This window comes from Lytechinus variegatus, chromosome 14 (genome assembly GCF_018143015.1).
Source record: "Lytechinus variegatus isolate NC3 chromosome 14, Lvar_3.0, whole genome shotgun sequence".
Classification (NCBI taxonomy): domain Eukaryota; kingdom Metazoa; phylum Echinodermata; class Echinoidea; order Temnopleuroida; family Toxopneustidae; genus Lytechinus; species Lytechinus variegatus.
Window position 1 is genome coordinate 11475307 of NC_054753.1, and position 25409 is coordinate 11500715.

General features: G+C 36.5%; 1 protein-coding gene across 1 annotated transcript; it reads right to left on the reverse strand.

Annotated features, from left to right (window-relative positions):
- Nucleotides 1-1651: 1651 nt before the first annotated feature.
- LOC121427428 (large subunit GTPase 1 homolog) lies at nucleotides 1652-25204 on the reverse strand. The gene is made up of 13 exons (XM_041623819.1): nucleotides 25003-25204; nucleotides 17876-18002; nucleotides 17111-17231; nucleotides 14663-14749; nucleotides 13654-13801; nucleotides 12757-12927; nucleotides 9576-10223; nucleotides 7779-7880; nucleotides 7276-7419; nucleotides 6308-6431; nucleotides 5536-5615; nucleotides 4342-4494; nucleotides 1652-3557 (listed from the first exon to the last, which is right to left on the reverse strand). Exons 1-13 carry the CDS (start codon nucleotides 25096-25098, stop codon nucleotides 3333-3335), a joined length of 2226 nt encoding a protein of 741 aa, XP_041479753.1. The 5' UTR covers nucleotides 25099-25204; the 3' UTR covers nucleotides 1652-3332.
- Between the last annotated feature and the right edge of the window lie 205 nt (nucleotides 25205-25409).

The window sequence follows — 25409 nt, forward strand, 5'->3', positions numbered from 1 at the left end:
CAATTAAACAATCAACTTTTTGCATTGCTTTTTTCTGCAGTTTATTTGTTATTTCATAATCATATGTATGATATCCGTATGTATTAATGTTTTTATTTGGATGTTCATTGTAATCATACATATTTTCTACACTGGAGAGTTTTGAGTACTATTATAGCAGGAATCATCAAAATTATTATTATCAGTGTGAATAGTCTACTTATATTTTAGGGGGATAAAGAAAGAGAGAAAGTGGGAGGGGATGGGTGATAAGCTATGGAGGCATCTGAGGGATGGCTAAGGAGAGTTATTGTTATTCATTAGCAAAAATCTAACCAATAACTAATTGCAAGACTTATCAATTTTGGAACCAAAAAATCACTTGCTATTGATAAAAAATTCATGCAACACCATCTCAGTACGCTTTCTAAAACTAGTTTACTGGAAACCGATTCAGGAAACCAGTTTGGAAGATCGCTTTGCTAGTGTTCTCACTTGATCAAACGAAAGTGGTTCTCAAAATCACTTCACGGAAAGCGCTCTTGTTACTATGGATATGCTCTCAGTTGGGTGACACGTTTCGTGCGAAATTCGAACCGCAGCGTAGGCATTCCACATACAGTGTGTGGAGTAGCGCGCTCAAAATGTACGAGGATTGCTTCCCAAAGAACAGTTATGTCCTCTTAAGCTAAAACCAGTCTAACGAGGCAAAGCAATCTTGAAAACTACATCAAGAGGTGGTTTTCCAAACTGGTTTGGAAGATCGCTTCCAAGACCGCTTCGACTGTTCTCACTATGCGTTAAACTAGTTTCCAGTAAACTAGTTTTAGGAACGTAGTGAGAACAGCCTCTTAGTGTAGGATAATAGGTTACTGTGGAGAGAAGAGAAAGGAAGGAGGGAGTGTGGTTGAGGTGGTAGAAATAGCATACTGTAGATGATGGAAAAATGGATCAGGGAGCAAAGAGGTGGGGGGGGGGGCAGAGAGATTTGAGATAGACAAGAGGGCCACTAATGAAAGGAATTCCAAGTATGTGATGGAGTTAAAGAGAGATTTGAGATAGACAAGAGGGCCACTAATGAAAGGAATTCCAAGTATGTGATGGAGTTAAAGAGAGATTTGAGATAGACAAGAGGGCCACTAATGAAAGGAATTCCAAGTATGTGATGGAGTTAAAGAGAGATTTGAGATAGACAAGGGGTCACTAATGAAAAGAACAGTGTATTGAATTGAATGGGTTGAAAGGATCTAAGGGAATTGATACAGGGATAGAACATGCAAAATGATGTCACCCTTTTTCTGCTACAGAGCTGCCAAAACCAGGCTCCCTTCTCAATCAATGCTTGTATCTGCTATAAATACTATTGCTTTTCTTTCCAACCTCACCCATCCTTTCAACATGTTTGACAACTCACAACTCTCCCTGGCTATCTTCACATTTTTATTGATATCTTTTTTTTCAAATTTTTTCTTAGTTCAACCTTTTACTTCAAATATTGAGATAGTCCACTCACATGCTTACAAACAAGAGACTTGGCTCCAGTTGCCCCCCCCAAAAAAAATAGGGAAAACATTTGAGCCTTTTTCATCTTGTAGGTGTTTCATTGAATACTTTAGCTTTCAAATTAATTATGATATCAACAAAGTACGATTATTGTTTTGTGTTTATAAGATCAAAATTTAATATACGAGTAGATTATTAAATCACATACAATATATTATACAAATATATCAGGCTTTGAGAAAGTACAGTGGGAATTATTTATGCGAGGTTGGACTGGCAATTACTATATAATCTAAACCCAAATCCACAGATTTTTCAGGTTGTCGGTAAGTAATTTGAGCGAAACCTTGTATTTTGTTATATTTATTTACTTGCGCAAGTAACGGTACGGATCTGGATCAGATCAAGTCAAGGAGCATTTGCAGTTCTCCCCATGAAAGTATATAAAAAATAAACAGAACTATTTGCGGCGATGTGTTTTCCTATTGAAATCGTACTTTGTCACATGATCATGAATTGACCAATTGTTTATTTAGAATACTCATGAATATTCATATACATATAAAAGAAGATATAGCAGACAATTTGTTCCAGTAGTATGATATCAAATGTACTTTTTATTTTCATGATCAAACCACAAGAATGTCCATGGCGTCACATTAAAGAAACATCCTGAGGGTTTCCCATGAGAAAAGAACAGATGATATTCATTTTCCCATTTCACTTTTCAACATGGTCTAACACTATTTGATGTATATAGTAAGATGAACTGTTTATACATAAAATATCAATTTGAAAAGTGCTGAATATTAGAATATCAAACCACTAGATATTACACGAAATGAGAATTAAAAAAGTGGGTACTTGATCGTGTATTGTTGACCAAAGAGCAATTAGACCAAATTGGTTGAGCTAAAATGAGACCATTTGAGAAAAAAAGACCAATGCTTGCTGATAAAGTGAATACTAACCATTTTCCTGGTTGTTCCATGGTTTAATATAACAATTCACTTCAATCGTGATCTCTTGGGCACCCGTCATGCCTTTGAAAATTATAATAGAGATTTCCAATGACTTCTATTCCTTATATGGAAAGTTACGAAATCGAACTGTGGAGAGACAATTTGTAATTTCTCAATTTTCTTGCTTGAATTTATTGGTCTACTATGTAACGATATCATCCCAATCGGTGCAAACCACCATATTTGATATTATTTGATTTTAACTTAAATTACTTCTTGTCCCCACCCAGATATAGTGCTAAGCTATTGCTTCATCTCAAGGCGAGAAATAAAGTTATATTTCATTTCTTTTATAGGTGCACTTTATCCCGCCAAAGCCATCGGGACCTTGATTATAAAATTAACCGAGATGATCAAGCATTATTTCCTTATATTAGTCATGTACCTGAATATTTTCTTCTGGCTTTCTCTGGATAAAAGATATGGGGAGCATTTCATGAAACAAAGCATCAGTGATTTTCACCGACTATTGTTATAAGCTACTGAAATCCTTGTATCTGATTGGCTGAGAGCAAATTAGTCGGTGAATATCACTGACAAAACTTTTCATGAAATGCTCCCAAGATAATCATATTACTTCAGTTCACTTGCGGCCTCCAAGGGCCCATTGCCGAAATAGTTGCGATCAAACGCAACTCAAAAAATCTTGCGCAACTTTATTTTCAGCCAATGAAGCCCCCGTATTCGGGACTTGTGCTTGGTATTTTGACTTGCGTTTAAACGAAACTCTTTCTACAACAGGTCCCTGATCATAGGTCATGTTCATAAAATTTATCATTACTATCAAATATTGTCCATGATCTTGTTTCCTCAATAAGTTCACATGATCTATTTCTCATCCAGATGGCCATACACTTTCCTCAGTTTCTCCTTCTTGCCTCGCTTTTGCTTCTTCCAGGGTTTCCCCAGGTAGCCAACCCCAGGCACGCCTCCAGCCATGCCCCCAGACACACCTCCAACCACACCCACCCTCGGAGCCGATGCCTTGGTGTGTGCAACTTGGGGTTTGGCAAAAAAGCTTTCGTCTACTTTCTTGGCAGCAGACTTCTTGACCTGTCAAGAAAACAAAGGAGAATCGCGTCAAGGAACATATACAATGGATAACCAATCTTGTTGAATGTGCATTTACTGACGAATAAGGTAATGAATTAAAAAGAATGTACACGAAAATTAAATGAGAGCACCAAGGTTCCCCTCCCCCTTTGCAAGACAGAAATTCTTATGTTGGTGATTTAAATAATAATAATTATACTTGCTTATATAGTGCCTAATACTTACTTTGTCAGAAGTCTCTACGTGCTCTACAGTATATGCAGCATAATGAACTTATAATTACTAAAAATTCTACTTCTAAGTCCACAAAATATCATTTTTGTCATCAGCATCATCACGAAACCATGATCATTATCACCATCATGATTCATCACCATCATTATCATCATCACCATAACCATGATCATGGTGATTGTGATGACAATCATGGTGACTTTTTACAGAACTCATGTCATCATTGCCATTGTTATCATCATCATCACCACTGCTGTAATGACCATCCTCATCATCATCAAAAGAATCATCACCACCACCACTGCCGTCATCATCACCACCACCACTGCCGTCATCATCATCACCACTGCTGTCATCATTATCATCATCATCATCACCACTGCCGTCATCATCTTTATCATCATCATCATCACCACCACTGCCGTCATCATCATCATCTTTATCATTATCATCATCATCACCACTGCCGTAATCACCATCATCGTTATCATCATCATACTAATCTTCATCATCATCAAGCATAAAAAACAAATCACAATGAGTATCTTACCGTTTGTCCTCCTGCAGTGATCATTGGTTTGTTGGCCGATTTCTTGGGTCGTGACCCTGCTTTGACCTCACCAACCTCTAAGGATGGATAGTGCATTGACCCAAACTCATCAGGGGTTAGTCCAGGAGGAGGAATGCTGTATAAAATCTTGCCCTGGAAAATTAAAGAGACAGGATAGTCAGGGTAGCTTAAGGGGATGATCCAGGCTGGAGATATTTATATCTCAATAGAGTGAAATTTACAGAGCAAAATGATGAAAATTTGATCAATATCGGATAATAAATAAAGTTATTGAATTTTAAAGATTTGCATTATTCCGGAGAAACAGTTCTAGGCATGTCTTCATGATTATTCATTAGGTGGGCTGATGATGTCATATCCCCAATTGTTCTTTTGTATTTTATTATATGAAATTAGGTTTATTCTAAACCTTTATACCAAGAACTAAAAAAATTGATTGACAACTGATTAAGTAAATTAGTTATTTATTGCCGTAACTTATTTCACCATAATAGAGACCTGCCACCAAGCATATGTGCTTGGTGGCAGGTGATGCTTTTGCATGCTTTTTTCATTTCCACATGTATGAAAAAATGAAACATTTATGATTTCATGTAAAAACATAAGGAAAAGGGAAAGTGGGGATGTGACAACATCAGCCCACCAAATTAATATTTATGATGACATGCATATAAATGTTTTCATTAAATATTGATAAACTTTAAAATTCAATAACTTTGTTATTTCTTATCCGATTTTGATGAAATTTTGCCGTCAATTTTACTCTATTCATTTAGATGTATTTTCAGCCTGGACCACCCCTTTAAAGAAGATATGAACCAGCAGCCTCAATAGCACCATCTCACATTTGTGACCACTCAAATCTGGCCAGATTCATTACCCATAATTCAACATTCTAAGAAGTGTAGTCTTGTAGTACAGGCTCACTTGAATGATAATTTACAAAGAACTGTTGGCTCCACAACACAAGGTATGTGATAAATTATTTTATGGCTACGTCCAATCAAGATTAATGCTAACAAAGCGTTTAATTCACAACACTGACCAGAAACCAATCAGAAGTATTCTTTCATGTTTTCTCTTCATTTGCAATCCTCTATGTTAGAGGGCCCCGAGTTACATTTTGTGAATACTACCCAAGGGCCATAATTCATTATTTTCAGCGTCACTTACATTGACATAGTCCTTTAGAACGATTCTAGCAGATCTGAAGCTGTCGGGGACTCCTTTCTGCGTCATGAAGCCACGCACATCTGAAAAATGAAACAGAGTTTGAAGATCAACACATGTGGGAAAGTGTGTGATGATTGGTAAGGAAAAGAGGGGATTTTTTCCTGTGCCAAGGAGCCACGCACATCTGAAAAATCAAAACAAATTTCAAAATTCACACAATGATGTTGTGCATATGTCAAATGAATGTCTATGTGGATAATGCCATGATGCTGTCAAAATCAAAACCCACATCTTTGTTTCATAGCCTCTTCTTTTTCCTCTTCCTCCCCCTCATCATAGACCTCATCATCTCACTCCTCATTTTCTCAATTTCTTTCTTCTCCTCCACCTTCCTTTTCTCCTTCTCTTCCCCATCCTCTTTCTCCTTATACTCTTCTCCTCACTTTCCCCATCCAGGGAGACTGGTGTGTTGGCTAAGTAGGTAGAGCGTCCGTCTCACAACCAGGAGGTCAGGGGTTCAAACCCAGGCCGCGTCAGACCAAAAGACATTAAAAGATGGGAGTTGCTGCTACCCTGTTGGCGTTCAAAAATTAAAGGGATAGAGCCTCGTCGATCTGGCACTGCACAGCGGCTGCTGGGCCCACTATCAATTGGGCAAAGCAAATTCTCAGAGTATTTCATTTCATGTCTAATTGAAACAATAAAATATGGATTTTCATTTTCATTTTTTATTTCCTTCCTTTTCACTACCTTCCCCCTTTTCTATACTTACAGGCATGAGCATTCAGGAGCTCTAGGGCTGTTGGTGGTCTATCTTGATCCTCTCCTTCTCCTGGCTTAATCAGATTTATTCCATAGGTCAGTTCTAAAACATCTCTCGGCACTCGCTGGCACATGTGCATTCATTAGGTCAAGGAATCATGTGAAATATTGAACAAAGATAGAAATAAGTTTCCTTCAGCAAAAACTTTACCCACATTTTGCTGCACTCAACCCGGGTGAGGTGAATGGGTACCCCGTAGGAGAAAATTCTTTGAATGCTTGGACGCCCGGTGAGAGAACGGCTTTTGGAACTGAAGTAGTGACCCTGGGTAATATAATGTATGATATTATCATTACAATTTTCATACCTGTATATAACCATATTCAGAATAGGAATTACTAATCTACTGTGATGAACCCAGGATACAAATCAATCTATTTCTGCAGACTTTCTAAAATTATTTTGGGGCAAAGCACATATAATTCCACAAGGACCCTTTCCTTCATACTCTAGCTACTTCTATTAAAACCAATCGAATCTTGATGCCACAGGCTTTCAAAAAGGACAAATAATGCTTATTTGTTTCATGTTTTATTAGCTATCTTCTTTTTCTTGACCTTGACACATATTGGAATAGTTTGTCTCCTCCTTCTTTTCTTCTCCTAATTCTCCTTCCGTCTTTTCTTCCATCTCTCTCCATCTTCTTTACTATCTTTTAATTTCCCATCTTCCTTCTTCATTATCATAATCATACTAATAAATTCTCATAAATCAGGCCAAAACATTATTTGTTTTATTATTGGGGGGGGGGGGGGCTACTTTTCAATACCGACTGCCTAACTCTGCAACACTGGATAAGCTTTACCATTGCAGTGAATAGGGAAACTTGGGGGCTCTTTTGAGCATGTCAGAGGACGAAATCATTCAAGCACCCATGTAATGTTTTTCCCTGCCATAAATTACATATAAAAGGATATCAGAGAGACCGGTGGAGTGAAGTCCCTCATCTGATCTATCGGTAGTATGCCGTTGAGATACATATCAGCTTTGGTAGACACAAAAGATGGCATCACCAGTCCAGGGCAGTCACACAGGCAGAGTGTCGGCTCTACAAACAACGTCTGAACAGGTATAGAAAAGAACATTAAAACAGTCACAAATCTGAAAATATAATGGTGCACCCCACAGAATGCCTTCATGATGCACTTGATAAAGTAAACTATGACTTTCTTTTTTTGCTTGTCAAATTATCCGGTAGATGAAATGCCCTTTACTGTAAGTGACAACCCTTTTTCTTAATTTTTTTACTTGTCAAATTATCTGGTAGATAAAATGCCCTTCACTGTGAGTGGCGACCCTTTTCCCTAATTTCTGGGCTGGTCAAATTTGTTGGACATGCTCTAGATCTACGCTGGCAGATGTTTAAACAACCATTTTTCTTTGCTTTCACATGTTGTCATAACTCAGATAGTTCCTTTACCTGAAAGTGTTTTGTTCTTCCTGGAGTTGCAGAGACAGGTACCTTCTTCTCCCTGAGTAGGGCGTTGATGGTAGAACTCTTACCAACGTTGGGGTATCCAACCTGTAACAGAAAGACAATAATGAAACTAATTGTACATTTATATTGCACGATTTATATAAGTATATACTAAACTGCGCATTACAATTTTTAAAAGGTGAAATAGTAACTAGTTACGGGTAAAAGGGAAGCTTACTATCTTATTTATTGAAACTCTCTTGAAAAAGTTATGTTTTTAGTTCAATTTTAACAAGGTAACAGATGATGAATTTCTCATTGCACGATTCTAAATTGTTCTGATGGCAATGACCTTTACTTCCTGGATCAAATCAACTGATCTGTAATATACTGTCCATGGGCTTTCAACGAAAAGAGGGAAATTCTCCTACATCCACTTCTGTTTATTCCTAAATTGAAATCAAAGTGGGGTATCAAATATTTTTTGTCAGTCATTAAAACAAATCGTCTTTCAAAGCACAAATGTGAATTGCTAAAAAGATTATAATGAAAGTAGTTACATTTACATAGACTTGGAGTTTCTGAGTGCTTTACATTGTAATTATCGTTATCCCAGTCATCAGATTCTGGCATACCCGCAAACAATGTATACACTTTCTCCATTCTCTGGGGAGTATTCCAACAGAGTTCCAAGACTCAGTTGCTAGGCTTTTGCATTCTAACGGGTACCCATTTAACACCCAAAGGGTGACTTAAATCGCACTTAAATGCCAACGCGTATCTGAAATGCAATGCACAATCTAACACATAATAGCGCACGTCCTGTTAGCATGGTTTTACCAATGAGATTATGCCTTTTATACCGCACGCTACTAGACATTTAAGTGTGACTCTAAGTCATACTTAAATCTTTGTGAAACACCCCTCTGGTAGGAGTAGCAAAGTATGAAATGACACCTTGCCAAAGGACGCTAGACCACAGTAGGATTCAAACACAACCCTCCAGTTTGAAGGGAGATTAAGAACCCCTATGCTTCCACAAGATGCATTTTGAAATTAAATTCTGCAGAACCAGTCAAATTAATGCAATTGAAACCTCATTTACTATTTTACGTTTGGAATTATTCCAGTTTGAATATCTATAGCATAATGTTTTATTTATACTATATCAAGTGGCCATTGTAATGATTTATCCCAAATCCACACTGCATTTTCTAAACAGCATAGGTCTATTATCAAGACAAAGGATCCAGCACAGGAGCATATGGAACTTCTTAAAGGACAATCCCCTTTTGATTTATTTTCGAAAATATGAAAACATTCCCCTTTTCAGTGACAGCACCTTCCTTTGGTAAGCAGAGGCATAAATATTAAAAATGAATAAATATCCCATGAAGCTCTAAACACCATAGCAGACTTATAATGTAAATCTTTCACAAGCTGTTTTTCCCCAATAGAACAAGAATGGTAAATTTCGTCCACCCTGAATACTTCTTATGAAAATGTGTAATACTCTAAAATTATCATGGATGGAGTAGTTTATTTAGTGAAATAAAAATTTAGAAAATTGATGGTGGGACATACATATATAAAAAGGTTGATAATTTTAGTTAACTGTCCCCTGATAACCTTGAAATGTGAAAAGAAACAATAATAATGATAAAAATACATATGATTTGAAAAGCATCTTTTCCATTTAGATTAAATGCTCAAGGCGCTTAGAAGAGGGCAAAACAAGAAAGTAAAAAGTAACTTTTGGAGAAGTGCAAGAAATATATTATATGGTGACTATGAACCTACCATGCCCACGGTCAGAATGTCGGCATTGACCTTTGACCTTCCCATGTGAACCTCACGGAAGAACCCAAGAAGCTCCTCCCCAGTCAACAGGTGTGATGAATTCTGAATCTCTCCTTCAGGAGGAGATGGTGCACAAGATGTCTCCATTGCAACACCATCCCCTGCTCCTCCTGATGTAACATGGGTAGTCCTTGAAAGGTTATCACCATGCGAGTCGACAACATCATCGACATCATTGTCCACATCATCATCGCATCTTGGTGATGAGAGAGCATCCATGTCAGTTCTTGAAGGCACCGCATTTGATCCATTGCACAAAGACTCACCCCCTGTCCTCGAGTCCTGTTCATTTGTCTGAATGTTCCTTGTTGGTTCGGTTGTGCGGAGCATGGCTCCAGAAATCTGTCCTCGATCTGCTAGTGAGTTGCAGGACTCGTTCGTATTGGAGGGATCTCCTGCATTAACGGGTGATGATACGACCATGCCTTCCAAGCTACTGGGCAGATTATTATCAGGGGAAAGTCTTTGTGCTCCTTCATCTTCTTCTTCAGCATCAGCATCATCATCAACATCTTCCTCACCCTCTTCGTCCTCTGAGTCATCAGTATCCTCATCACTAGCCATCGCTGGTTCATCCTCTTTTCCTTCCTGTTTTAGAGATAACAAAATGAAAATGTAATTTACCACAAAATTCAACAAGATTTGCGAAGACATTTTCCAATTATGAATTTCAAATAACTTTAAGCAGACATAGGAGTGACTAAACCCAATGATAGTAAAGGTAAAGCCGATGTCCATGACATAACAATTAAGATATCATTGTTCTTGTTTAGGGGGTCAATTAAGGGAATACTTGTCAAGGGTACCGTTTCAAATACTTGTTAAAGTAGACAACCAAAGAATCAAAAGTATTTCATAATGACTTTTTGTGGTCATCATTGTAAAGGGGAAGTATTACTAATCAGATATATAACTTCACCTTTTAAAAGAGTGATTAGAGTTTGCAGAAATCAGCTCTCAAAAATGACTTATTTTTATGGCATATTTCTGCCTTCGTCCGTCCTCTGGCGAGCTCCAGCTGAGTGACGTCACACCACGAGCAGTGAGCAGCTGAGCTGACAGCAGCCCATTGAAGACGATCTTTCCAATCAGCGTTTTTTGCTCCTAGAAATGTTTATTCCTCTCAAGATTGGTCTTATTACATAGATAAAAGTTTGAATTTTCTGAACAGTAAAATGAAATGCACATTTAACATATTTTGGTAACCGATATTTAGCTTAGAAAAAATTATTTGTTTTCAAGAAATATACGTGAATAAACAAAGCATATTTTCACTTAGAAATCATGCTTGCACCACATTGATATTATTATCAATATAAAGCATAGACATTCGTCTTCACAACTGAATTAAAATTATGAAATTTAATTACGTAGCAAGTTCAGGAACCACAAAAAAACACGGCAATATATGATCGCGAAATGATTGGAATTGCAGTTGGATTGCCGAAGCATTGCGAGGCAACAGCAGCGAACGCACTTTGTTTATATATCGTTATGAACCCACCTGACATAGAGACATGGTCTGTGGACAAATCTGTACGCACGTAAATTTTTTTATGAGTGCGGGGATCCTGGTTCGAAACTCTTTGATTTTTTTTGGTTCTGGATTTTTTTTTTTAAATTATATTCCTTCCCCGTTCCTATCAGCTTTTTTTTCTCTTTTATTTTCATGTGAGATTCTATTCAGATCTATTAAATCTTACTTCTTAATTGCTGCTTTTGATTTTCAAGTTCTTGATTAGATTCTCTACTTATATTATTTGGGCAGCGACTCACTCACTCACTGACTGGAGTGGAGCAACACAATGACGACTGCAGTGGACAAAATCGGTCTTTACAGTCCACAATTCAATAAAAACGGGCAAAGGAACACAGTTCTGATTCACATTTGGTCTAAAGTTGTCGAAAACAGAAATTGAATATCACATTACGTGAAGAAAACGGTAAATTCGGAAGATATTGAACAGGTCAGTAAATTGATTCAGTGCATGATGCACAGAGAGACGATGAGCATGTCGATTGTGTGACGTCATTATTCTCGACCGTTTTCGGCTGCGTGATTGTCGGTCTGGGGGGCTGAGAAGGGTGTCTAATAATTTCATTTCTTGCATTTCCACGACATCTATAAGACTTTTTAGTGACATATTTGTGTATAAAAAGACAATACCTTTCCATCCATATATAATTTGTCTATAATCATCACTTTCGTGAATTTTCTTCGTGTGTCTACTTTAAGGGTAGGGTTTCACACGCCAATACTTGTTAAGGGGTGCATTTTCAAAACATTGAAAATACTTGTTTAGGGTGCTTTATGAAACCCCATGTTCACATGGTATCCACTTGTCAATGGTACCGTTATGCTTCAAATTCTTGTTAAGGGTAGGGTTTCACACGCCAATACTTGTTAAGGGGTGCATTTTCAAACATTGAAAATACTTGTTTAGGATGCTTATCGAAACCCCATGTTCACACATGATATCCACTCGTCAAGGGTACCACTATGTTTCAAATACTTGTTAAGGGTAGGGTTTCACACGCCAATACTTTTTACGGGGTGCATTTTCAGAACATGGAAAATACTTGTTAAGGATGCTTTTCGAAACCCCATGTTCACACATGCTATCCACTTGTCAATGGAAGTGACACCCTCCCCCCCCCCCCCGATGGATGTGTAATGATGTAGTGGTTCTGCCTTGTGACTCTTGCTCAAAGGGTTGTTGATTCAAATCATCCAGCGAGAAATTAGGACCTGGTAGAAAGTTATGCTTAGAAACTCATAGTGCGTAAAAGCTGTTCTGCTACATGTACTAACAGACAGGGCCATCTTCACAGATATGTTAGCGCTAACAATGTGCTAGCAAAGGCTCTGTTACAACCATCGAAGCTCAATGCCTAATGTCTCAAGAATACATTGACATCACAATCTGGTAGATGTGACAAAGCCTTCTGTTAGTGACCTGTCAGTGCAACATTTCTGTGAAGCCAGTATTGTGTAATGCTGCATTGTTTTAGAGCACTTAGAAACTTGAGATTAAATAAGTTTTAGGTGTAATATAATGACATAACCAATAAAAGGAATTTTGATTTTTCTCTTGCATCAGTTTGAAAATGTTTTACTAACCTTTTCTTCTATTCTTTCTGTCTCTCTGACCGCAGACCAGAAAGCTACCCGGATACCCTGTTGGGAGAAATACTCGCCCCACTTCTCTCTCTGTGCTTGAGTCAATAGATCTGCTTTGCTGATCAATATTATATTCTCCTTATCGCTACTGACTTCTTTCACATATTTCTCCTGTAAAAAGAAATGAATAAATTGGCAATTAGTGGTGATTTTTTTACCTGATTGCTAAGAAAGCATGAATGCTTGTAAGCAAGCAACAAGAGGACCGACGGCTTAAGGTCCTCTCCAAAGGACCTGGTACTGAGGATTAATGCCTTACCAAAGGGCACTAGCGCATTTGCATGATTACATTTCTCTTTTTATCTACTTTCAAATTAACCCTTATTCATTTTAATATACCTTCAACAGTAGCGCAAAGATGGTCCACTGGCAATGCAAAGGGTTACTTGTCAAATGCCTTTAAATACATGATTTTTAGAAATAACAGTTGAAACGACTGGGCCGACCAATTTTGTTGGTTCCTTAGATACATTTTTTGTGCAATACAAAAGACTCCTATTAGAATATGATTAATCTACTATAATTTTTGTAATTCAAAATGCCTTTCATTGAATATTAGCAGGGCAATGAAACAAAAAATCTTTCACAATCACTTTTAGACAGTTCTCTCCACTATTTCGAATACAGGGCCACAAAACATGAAAGTTGCGATTAATTGCTTACTTGTAATAACCAATCACATTCAAATTGCATGCACGGTTTGTATATCTAGGGAGTGTTTCATGAAGCAATTTTTACTGACAAATTAGCTCTAAGCCAATCAGATGCAAGGATTTCAGTAGCTTATAACAATTCCCAGTTTAGATGGACTGGCTAGTGTAAACCATGACATCTTACCAAGTCAAGACAACGGAAGAGAAGAGGATTCCTGGCATCCACAATCTGGACGATCACATCACTCCTCTCAATCACTCTCCATAGCTGCCTCCAAAAATCAAGATTTCTTTCGAACGGAGTCAGGACAATATGATCCTTCTCCTGCAGTCTGAAAGAAGAAAGGTACATTTCCATTAAATTAAAAAGGTTGGATTTCCAATCTCACCAACATTTTTTTTTCATCAAAAATAGATTGCATCAATAAATTGCTATCCCATTCCATATATGGGAAGTAGCTACAAACTAAAATATTAAGAACTCCCACACCCCCAAAGAATGGAGAATGAGAACAGGTAAATTAAATTGTAAAATTTTGCATGCTTTGATTACAACTTTAACACAACAAATATTTTGTGATATAATACTTTAGGTAATCTGATAATAAATTCAAATTTCCAAATCTTTAAATTACTCAAAACTTAGTTAATAGTAATACAGGCCTTGAAATTTATTAAATATGGTAGTAATGCACTGGTATCAAACAAAAAGATGCTCATGGTGCATTAAGGAAAAGAAATGGAAAGTAAAGAGGGGGAAGAACTTGTTTAGTTAAATAACCATGTTTTTAGTGAATCTTTTAATTAAGTGATACACCTGTAGAAAGCCAACAGGATATCTTTTCTGGGCCCCGTCTTACAAAGAGTTATGATTGATCTGATCAATCGCAACTCTATGGAAATCCATCAATGTCATAATTTTTTCTACGAAAAATTTTCACAATGTCCTTTTTATACAAAGAGAAGCAAAGTGAATTTTCAAGAAAATATTAAATGCATGAATATACATCATAAATGTAGCAAGAAAATACTTAAAATAAACATGCATAATAGATGTTGACGTTGCTGGCCGTCCATAGTTGCGATCTTTGTAAGACGGACCCAGGCCAGGTGCAGAAAGATGAAGCTTCCCATCTTACAGTACATTCACTGCATGATAAAAACTTGTTTGAGTTGAGGAATTCGTATCTTACAATGAGAGTTGTCTCCTCCATTCCAAGAATGCTTCTTTCTCCATCTGGTTGAGTTGCTCTGCCGATGTTGTGGAATCCCATTTTGGTCTGATAATAGATTGGGAATAGATTATGCTTTTAGTCACATTTTGATAAAAATGTTCAGGTATCACTTGAATTGCATAAGTCATTTTAATGACATTATATCATATCTATATGATTCCAAATTATATAGTGGTCTCATAGGGTAGAGCTTGGAACAATTCAAAGCTTTCATTGATAATTTTTTTTAATTACATATTCCTTTCTGATTTTTGATACTACAGATACAGAGCTTTTTACCCTAGAATCATGAGAGTCTTTGTGAACCTCAATTAATGCCCTGATCCTCTCTGTCTCTCTCTCTTCCCCTCTTATTTCACCAGTCTATCAGAGTCAGTCAATCTTTAACTCTGTCTTTTCCTGTCTGCCCCCCACCTACCTATCTATCTATTTAATATGTCTATTTATCTATCTATCTATTTAATATGTCTATTTATCTATCTATCTATCTATCTATCTACACGGCCGTGATCTGGCAAAACTACGTATATCCTTTTTTGCCATTCCGAGATATTCGAGCTTGAATATTTTACATTGCTTCTTTTGCTTTTCTTGGAAAAGTGGAAAATGGTATATCAATTTTTTTTGTTTTCCTTTGATCTGCGGAACTTATATAAGCTATTGGCACCAAAAACTAGTTGATTTACTCATTTAATCTTCTAATTTTCCACTTTTTTTAAAACATACGCACTTTTGCCTGATAAAATCGATGACACACTCCGAGCTTTTTATCAGGCAAAACTACGTATGTTCTAACTTATCAGGCAAAACTACGTATGTCACAAGGTACGCGGCCGCGTGGCAAATGTTTATCAGGCCTACGTATGTCCTCCGCATGGCAAAGTTAGAGATACGTAGTTTTGCCTGATAAAACTTTGCCACGCGGCCGCGTACCTTGTGACATACATAGTTTTGCCTGATAAAACATTTGTCACGCGGCCGCGTACCTTGTGACATACGTATTTTTTGCCTGATAAAAAGCTCGGAGTGTGTCATCGATTTTATCAGGCAAAAGTGCGTATGTTTTAAAAAAGCGACCGGTAAAATGCAGAATTTGGGAGATACATAGTTTTGCCTGATAAATCACCTTCTTCTTTTGCGGCTATTGTTCTGGCAAAACTACGTAAGTAGACTTACATAGTTTTGCCTTTTAATTCTCGTCAAAGCTTGAAAAACTACTTTTGTAAGTCGACTTACGTAGTTCTGCCTTTTAAATTTAGTGATTTTTTAGAGAATTTGCAAAAACTGGGTTTTGAATCTCCCAAAATAATTGGAGTTAGAATTTGAAATTTTGACAGATGAAAGAGCGAATTCAATATTATAAGAAACACTAAAAAACTGAAAAACGCCCAAAAATGACTTATGTAGTTTTGCCAGATCACGGCCGTCTACAGATAAAGAGCTTTTTACGCTAGAATCACGAGAGTCATACAACTTTATGAACCTCAATTAATGCCCTGATCCTCTCTGTCTCTCTCTTCCCCTCTTCATTCACCAGTCTGTCAGTGTCAGTCTATCTTTAACTCTGTCTTTTCCTGTCTGCCCCCGACCTACCTATCTATCTATTTAAAGGTCAAGTCCACCTCAGAAAAATGTTGATTTGAATCAATAGAGAAAAATCAGACAAGCACAATGCTGAAAATTTCATCAAAATCGGATGTAAAATAAGAAAGTTATGACATTTCAAAGTTTCGCTTATTTTCAACAAAAGTTATATGAACGAGCCAGTTACATCCAAATGAGAGAGTTGATGATGTCACTCACTCACTATTTCTTTTGTTTTTTATTGTTTCAATTGTACAATATTTCAATTTTTACGAATTGGACAATTAGGACATCCTTGCCTGAACCACAAAATGTTAAAATAGTGGAATTCCACGTGTTTAGGGAGGAATGAAACTTCATTTTACATGACAAGAAAATAAAAATATTTCATATTTCATATAATAAAATTCAAAAGAAATAGTGAGTGATATCATCAACTCTCTCATTTGGATGTAACTGGCTCGTTCATTTAACTATTTTGTTGAAAATAACGAAAAAATTTAAAATGCCAGAACTTTCTTATTTTACATCCAATTTTGATGAAATTTTCAGTGTTGTGCTTGTTGAATTTTTCTCTTTTTAAATCAAATCTTTTTTAAATTTCTTTTTAATTCAAATCAAGTTTTTGTTGGGGTGGACTTGTCCTTTAATATGTCTATCTATCTATTTATCTATCTATCTATCTATCCATCCATCCATCCATCCATCTATCTATCTATCTAGATCTATCTATCTATTTTCTCTCCTTTCCATCCCTCTCTATATCTTTCTTCCTGTGTCTGTATTTAGTCTCTCCCACTCACTCTCTCTCTATATCTGTACCTTCTAGGAATCTGTAAAAAAGCAAGGTTCTCTCTCTGGGCTTTGCTGATCTCAATACTCTCTGTTGCTGATGGTAAACCTGTGTGCTGGCCTGGATCAATTACCTTCACATTCAGTCTCTCTATAAATCAAAGGTCAAAGAAATACATTGAATAGAAAAAGCGTATAGAATACAAGGGTGAAATGTATTTTGCCCTCACAACAACCAAACCCATCCCTCCAAAATATTGAATTGATTTCAAAAATTGTCGGTGTGTAGGTAGATGACACCAAAATACAGGATTTTGGGCACCGATCTTAAGTTGTCCCAAGTTCTGCAAAAACAATTATTCAAGAACATCGAAAAAAGAATATTCTACATAGGCCTACCGCAGAATATGCTTTTACTGCATAATTTCTCGTTGAGAAAAGGTAGTCCTTGAAATACACCAAACATAAACGTAATAAACATAACAGGATGATGATAATGATGGTGATGACGTTGTTGATGATGATGATGATGGTAATGGTGATGATGATGATGATAATGATGATGACGATGATTATGATGGTGATGATAATGATGATGGTGATAATGATGATGATGATAATGGTGATGATGATGATGATGATGATGGTGGTGGTGGTGATTATGGTGATGATGATGATGATGATAATGGTGATGATGATAATGATGATGATGATGGTGATAATGGTGATGATGATGATGGTGATAATGAAGATGATAATGATGATGATGCATCCCTGGGATCCTTGAATAGCTACCTGCTGTGAATTCTGTTCCAGCAAGCTCTGCAGTCTCCAAGAAATCCTCTAGATTGCTCTGCTCCGTGACAGATCTCAGATTGATCCTGTTCCAGTCATACCCATCGTTAAGCTCACTTGTGTGAAGCTGAACAATCAAACAAGGCAAAGATGAGAAAATAAATTGATAGAATTAGATAGTGATAAACAGGGCTCATCGATCCTTTTTATAATACTTATCTATTTGACTGCCAACCTTCACATGTTAGCAGTTGCAGGCAGTTACCTAGGTACATGAGATCCATTTTTTAGACTTAAGGTTTTTTTGTTGGTTTCCTAAGTATTGCAGATTTCTTAATTCGAAATTTAGTTTTTGGGCAAGCCAGTTTCACTTCCTCTTACCCATAAAGGTCAAATACTAATTGTACAGTGCGTCCCAGAAAAAACGAAACCGAGATTTAGCGATCATTTATCATTACTTAATCATAAATAAAATAGACAAATGACCTACCAATTTAAAGCTTAGAATCTCTTCTTTCATCTGATATTACGTAGATTATTTTTCATTCACGCATGAGTGAGCAAATACAATTTGAAGAAAGGATATCAAAAAATCATTTGGCGGGGGGTATCTGGGTTTCAAACAGAAAACCACATTTTTGAAAAGTCCAATATCTCCTCTTTAATTTGTTACCTAAATTACAGAAAATGGTCAAGAAATAACAAAGTTCTGGTCATTTGAAATAAGGCTTGAATTTCAATAATTTCATAAAATGAAGAGGTTCTCCAGGCTGGCTTTCAAACTCTCTCGACACTCTGTTTTGTTGACGATCAGCCATGCATTAAATCTTTTGTTCACCATGCGAAAGCTTCTGTGGGAAACCGGTGAAAACACGTTTATCTCATGAAATTATGGAAATACAAGCCTCATTTCAAATGACCAGAACTTTTTTATTTCTTGACCATTTTCTGTAATTTAGGTACCAAATTAAAGAGCAGATATTGAACTTTTTAGAAATGAGGTTTTCTTTTTGAAACCCCGATACCCCCCGCCAAATGAGTTTTTGGTATCCTTTCTTCAAATCGTTTTTGCTCACTCATGCGTGAATAAGAAATAACCTAAGTAATATCAGATGAAAGAGGAGATTCTAAGCTTTAAATTGGTAGGTCATTTGTCTATTCTATTTATGATTAAGTTATGATAAATGATCGCTAAATCTCGGTTTCGTTTATTCTGGGACGCACTGTATAGCTGCAAAATAGAAAGATTTTCTTGCTAAACCTCAATATCATAAGTTGTTTACTGATTTGATTCCATCTAAGTTCCTCACATTTTTATCCAAAAAAGGTCAGGGAATAACCACGTTCACACATCTGCTCTGTTTCTTTTTTTTTTTTTTTTACTTTTCCTTGACTTGTTTTTATACATGTATCTCAGCCTTTGAGCGCCATTTCTTTTGAACTAATCAGTTGTGGTGATATAGGTATCATTCATCATTCATAAAGAAAACTAAATTATCTGTTTAGTAAAGTACACGTCATCATAATCATAAAGAGGATGATCTGAAATTCCTAATTTCAGACAGACACTAACTACATGTACCGATGAAATAAAAATCTAGATCGTCCCCAAAATAATATTGGCTTACCTCCATGCTCATATAATCGATGATGATAATGGATTGTAGTTAATCCATAATATTGCCACCAGTGTTTGTTAAATATATGGGAAGAGTTCCTTTTGCGACAGCCACCCAAAATTGAAAATAAAAATATTGACAAGGTTCAAAATAATATATTTAGCCCTAATATAGAAAATGTATGATGGGAGAGTGTAAATAAATACCAAAATATGGCTATATTCCTTCAAATTTTCGAGCAGAATCGAATACGTGTAATTGTCCATAGGCATTGGTTTATTTAGTCAGTAAAGAGTCAGAAAGCCTAGACTAATCCAGCTTATGATCGTGAGAAAACCCCTACCGCTATCAGCCCTTCTCGCTAGTATAGCAGGAAGAATCTTGACTGCAGATACATTGTCGTAAGTTCGAGTCCCAGCTAAGGTAAGAAACACTAAAAAAAAATTTTTTTTAAATGATTGAGAAACAAGAAGTGAATGAACCAGAAGTCTACACAATCTTTTGTTATTTTGGGGGTGACTGTCGCAAGAGGAACTCTTTCCAAATATATATGTCTGTTTTTCACTTCTGACTTAAGAACATGTGATATTTCATGTCAAACAAAAGAAGGACCATAGATTGAGATCTGATACAAATGCGAAATGATCCTGATCTATAGTCCTATCATGAATATTCATGATTTGAGCTGAGATTTCCACGCATGTGCAATTTGCGTTTGCGATATTTGCAATCGGCAGTGAATTAATACTTGTGAGGACACCTACACTGGTTCTGTAACACCAATTTTGAGACTGATAGAAGCATGGAAAAGAAGTGAAACTTTGTGAAATATAAGATGGGTTGTTTTACATGAATTGTAAGGTCATTTTGTTGCATGAGTTTTATATTTACCCCCTATAAAGTGACACCTTTGTCACTCAGACTAGCAGAGCGAGTTTTGTACCTTGATGTTCGAGTAGGTTTAGCGTAGTATAGCAGTAATGAAGTGGTGATTCTGCATTGGAAACTGACAGTGTCAAACAATCAAGCATTTGTTTTTAAAAAAGAGAGAAAATAAGCCAAACATTGCCAACCTTAATTTGCCACACATGGAGTACTAACATACATCAAGGTTATATCATAACCTTGCTAATTGAATGAGTGCTTGACCTTTGCTTTGGCAGCTCTAGATCTACTGTGTACCCGCTAGAACTCGTACAAGTGTTCAGCCTGGCTGAACTGCATCAGTGCGCCTTGCATTGCCAGCGGACTAGGAGAATGTCAATACACAACGGAGCTACTGCCATGTAGGCCATGATCGTGCCTTCACAAACATGTGGGATAAGCATAAAAACGACAATTTAACTTGCAGGCCTCTACAAAAATTTTTTTCGTCACTTGCCCTCTTGGGCAAGTGATGAAAAAATTTGCTTGCCCGATAGAAAAAACTGCTTGCCCAATTTTTAAAATAATACCTGTTCACTTATTAATGAATTATTAGTAACATTGTTTAATATTGTATGATTTTTAAGTATTTTTTTTCACTATGCTTAGAATCTTGGGTGTGTGTGTGTGTGTGTGTGCGAGCGAGGGTGTGTTTGTGTGGGTGTGACTGTGAGTTGAACTTTGATATAAATGAATTCAATATCTAATTTCTACTTCGCCTAATCCAGTACAATAACCTGTACTCGGCCGTGTAATGAAGGCCCACATACCCTAACTTTTCCTGAAGTTCTTTGAAAACGCAGACTTCTACGAAAATTGCATTTCTCTATGGGGGAGTCTAAATTTGGTGAGAATGTATTCATTAATAACTTAAATATACATGACAATGAAGAAATCATCAAACTTTATTGGAAGTTTTGAATAATATACCCGAAATGTAAACTCTGTCTGAAACAGAAAATCACCATCATTGTGGCCTTTACTGAGCGAATTGTCCCCCAGAGCTCTGGCAGAGAGACAGAGCTCAGACTGGCTAGCTAGTATTCGCACGTGTGTGAGCCTCCCGCCGGCCTTGTAAAATAGATGGAGCTTTGTTTGATGATTTATTGTCTGATATTTACCTCATCCGCTCAAAAAGGGAAACAAATGAATTTTAAGTTATAATTAACAAATACAGCAAGTTATTTTGGATGTTAATAGGCCGTTTTGAAAAGCAAAGCCGAATGACATGACAACTCACCAATGCGAAGTTACTAGACTCTGTGATTTATTTCCTGTGTAGTTCTAATTATTTTATCACAGAATTGTGATATCGGAAGGTGGAAAATGTGCATTAGAAATTGCACATGGTGGTAGTCATAATGGACCCCTATACTACATTCAACTGTTTCCCGGCCATTGCGTTGATTTTTTTCATACCTGGTACCACACCGTACCATGTATGGAAATACGTGGTACAGAAAAAATAACGCAATTTCGGAATTTGAAACGGCGCTACTCCTATTTTTTAAGGCTTATTCATGATTTTGAGTGTGGATTTTGGATGATTTGTGGAAAAACGAGGTACGGTACAGAAAAAAAAGACGCAACAACCACTTGCCCGATCGGGCAATTGACTTTGAGAGGTGCTTGCCCGCACGTCATTTTCACTTGCCCCGGGCAATCGGGCAAGCGGGTTTGTCGCGCCCTGAAACTTGGCAAAACTAGTCATTTTACTTCACAGTAGGGGTAGCGGTTGATTTTATTAGCGATTTTTTACCAAGTGCCCAAATCACTATTTTTATGGAAATTTCACCTTTTTAAATAAATTTAAAATAAATAAAATAATAAAATAAAATAAAATTAACCAAAAAGTACACAATATTCCAAAAGTGCTTTTTACGTCGGCTAGGTGTTCATCAGGGCATCTCGTAATTACGGATAATTTTTGTTTCAGAAAGGGAAAAAGATGACACCAATATGAAAATTTTTCATGCCTGAACACGAACACCCCGATTTATTGATATTTGCATTTCAAAACGTTGTAATTAATTAATAGTAGACTAGTCTCTATCAAGCATTAATTATGATCTGTTTTCTTTTGCTATCAATTTGTTGTATTTTTATTTTTGTGAGCAAATGCTTTTTCTTGTGTGTTAATTTGCCCCTTATAATATACATATTTTATTTGTTTATTATTTATTCACTCATTTGTAGGGGGGGGTGTGAGAAGTTGAGACCTTGACTATGATATTTTGGGGGCCGAGTTTGACAAAAGCACATTACCATTTAATTAACACATTTTTACAGGTTTATTTATCAGGGGGCAACTGGGCCGGGATGCTCCATAATGCCCCCCCCCCCATGCAACCACTTTCAATTTGTATGCCATGGGCAATGCCCTATTTTGATGGGATGTAGATTGAAATATAAACTATTTCTCAAAAGTAAAGAATTAATAACTCAACTAATACATGTATTTCTTTGGGCTCCTTTTCTTAGCTCCCTTTTCTTCCTCTTTTTATATCTTATTTCTATCAGGGGGGGGGGGGTAGTTGTTATTTTCAGTCAAGACTCATGACTTGAACCCCCCCCTTTTGTATCCTTCCCTGCACTTTTATATAATTTTCTCTATCACTCTCTCTCCTTGTCATATTTACAAGAAGATCTATAGGTCTACCAAGTCCATAAAGATGCCCATCTGTGGAAAGGCTATATCTAGCCATCAGCGGTAATACATAAACTTTGAAACGTAGAAATAAGATGCTAAGTGTTAATGTAGGACTGTTATTTTGACATTTGGTTTCCTTTAATAGTTAAGTTATTTATAGTTCAAGCTTTGGTATTTAGTTCAGCTTTGTTTAAATTCTCCATGCTTCTGTTATCGTCCATTTACATTTGACTTTCAACCTGCTTCTCCTCTCATTCCTTTCCTATTCAGATGTGTTCATTCATTACATTCCCACATCTGATTCTTTTGTTCAACATTCTTATTATGTAATCATCCCAACATCTTATTCATCTCCATCTTCTATCTCTTATTGGTTATTTTTATAAATTGGACTTTTCCACTTTCAGTTGGCTTCTCCATTCTCTTTATTTTCATTGGTTGATTTTGAGTAATTTACATATATGCAAATTTTGTATGAGTTTCACCGAGGCAAGGAAGCCCAGCAAATATAGCAGTGTACAACCAGACTCCTTCGGTTTAAGTTCTATTTGCGTCTCAGTTTCACTTGTTCCCCTTCAGTTTGATGAAATGATGCATGACAATTATATAACAAGATTACTTTTATTTGGTTATCTTATCTTACTTTCTTGAAAAAAAATAATGACGATCAGGCAATGATTACCCTGGAGGCGTCTGGGGAGTAAAAATCATAGTACTATCGTATCCTTACTCCCAAAACACCTGGGTCGGCTATATATGCCTCGCTGTAGAGGCGAGGATTACCCATGGTGATTTAGGTCTAGTTTCACCAATTTTTATTTTTGTAAAGCGCCCAAACTAAAGTACATGGGCAAGTTTTTGTTTACCCCACTTTTTTATCAAATTTTCTAATTTTCCTTTAGGCCTAATACACATTAGTCAAATTGAAGAAAATTAAGAGCAAGAGCATTCACTTACCCCGTCTGTTTACGTCGCCATTTTCCATTCTTTTGTTATCGATACCTAGATACCACACGCGTGCAGAGGTGCAACTTAGATTTTAAAAATACTTGCATTTGCCGATTAATATCACGATTTGTAAAATATTTGTTTCGGTTGATAAATACCATAAAGTAATTTATATGATATTTATTGATTAAAACAAATATTTTACGATTCCTGAAATCTATCGGCAGATGCAAGTAATTTTTTAATCCAAGTTGGCAGCTCTAAAACCGTAGAGCTGCCAACTTGGATTAAAAAATTACTTGCATCTGCCAGGCTAGCAATGATCACTTTTACAATTTTAATTTAAAATCTCATTATCGGACATGTCTTTGTGATAATATAATTAAATTCAAGTTGATGAAACCTATCAAAAGTGCTTTATGAACAATTTAAATGATTTGTTTTTATTTATATCTTTATTTAAATATTAAAACACATATATTTATTTAATTTGGTATAGATTCACCAATAAAAATTGCTTATTTATTTTTCATTATTATCATTTCTTATTTTTATCATCATAACCTTGTTCATTGAATGAGTGATTTTTATTTAGTTTTTATTTCATTTACTGTATAGTTTCTGTCATATGATATAAGATCATGCGATCATCAACAGGAAAATTGTATTGCTCCATCTGGTGTTCGAATTCTGGCTTGCAGTGCATGAATTCTAAATTCAGGCATTCGAAGCCATCGTTGCGCTACCCAAAAGTTTTCCCCAGAATATCCAAACCAAACAGCACCTGCGGAAAGCGTAGATTTTGGCAACATTGCAAGCCCATGAATGTAAGCCAGAAACACCATTAAATACATATTATGCGACCTTTAAATTACTGAAAAGGTGTAGAGTCTACGAGTTTTATCGGGTGTACGGTACTCGGCTCGCAATTAAATTAACGTGTGGGACTACACAGCAATTAAGTACTTCTGATTGGACTTACTTACCCAAGAATCGTTAACTCTACTCGATTTAGAACTCTTCGATCTGTCTTTTAAGATACCCTTTCCAAGACTTGACGTTGCCCCTTTCTTTCTCCCCATCTCGTTGCATTCAATGACTACAAGGATTTTATGGAAACTCCTGGACTTACGACTTGTCCAAAGCACGAGTTGATGTGATTGAGAAACGGTGTCGTGATTGAGAAATTGTGTCGTAACATACTGGTACGTTGCGAAAATGCGACCAATAAATACGGTGGAGGATAGCGACTATTGATCAATGCCACTGATCAGCGATGGTGTCAATAAAAAGTTTACGGTTGATCTTATTTTCTCCTTCTCCAAGTTTTCCTTCTCCTCTTTGATCTATATTCTGGAGGCGCGTAGCCAGGGGGAGGGGCGTGGGGCGGTCG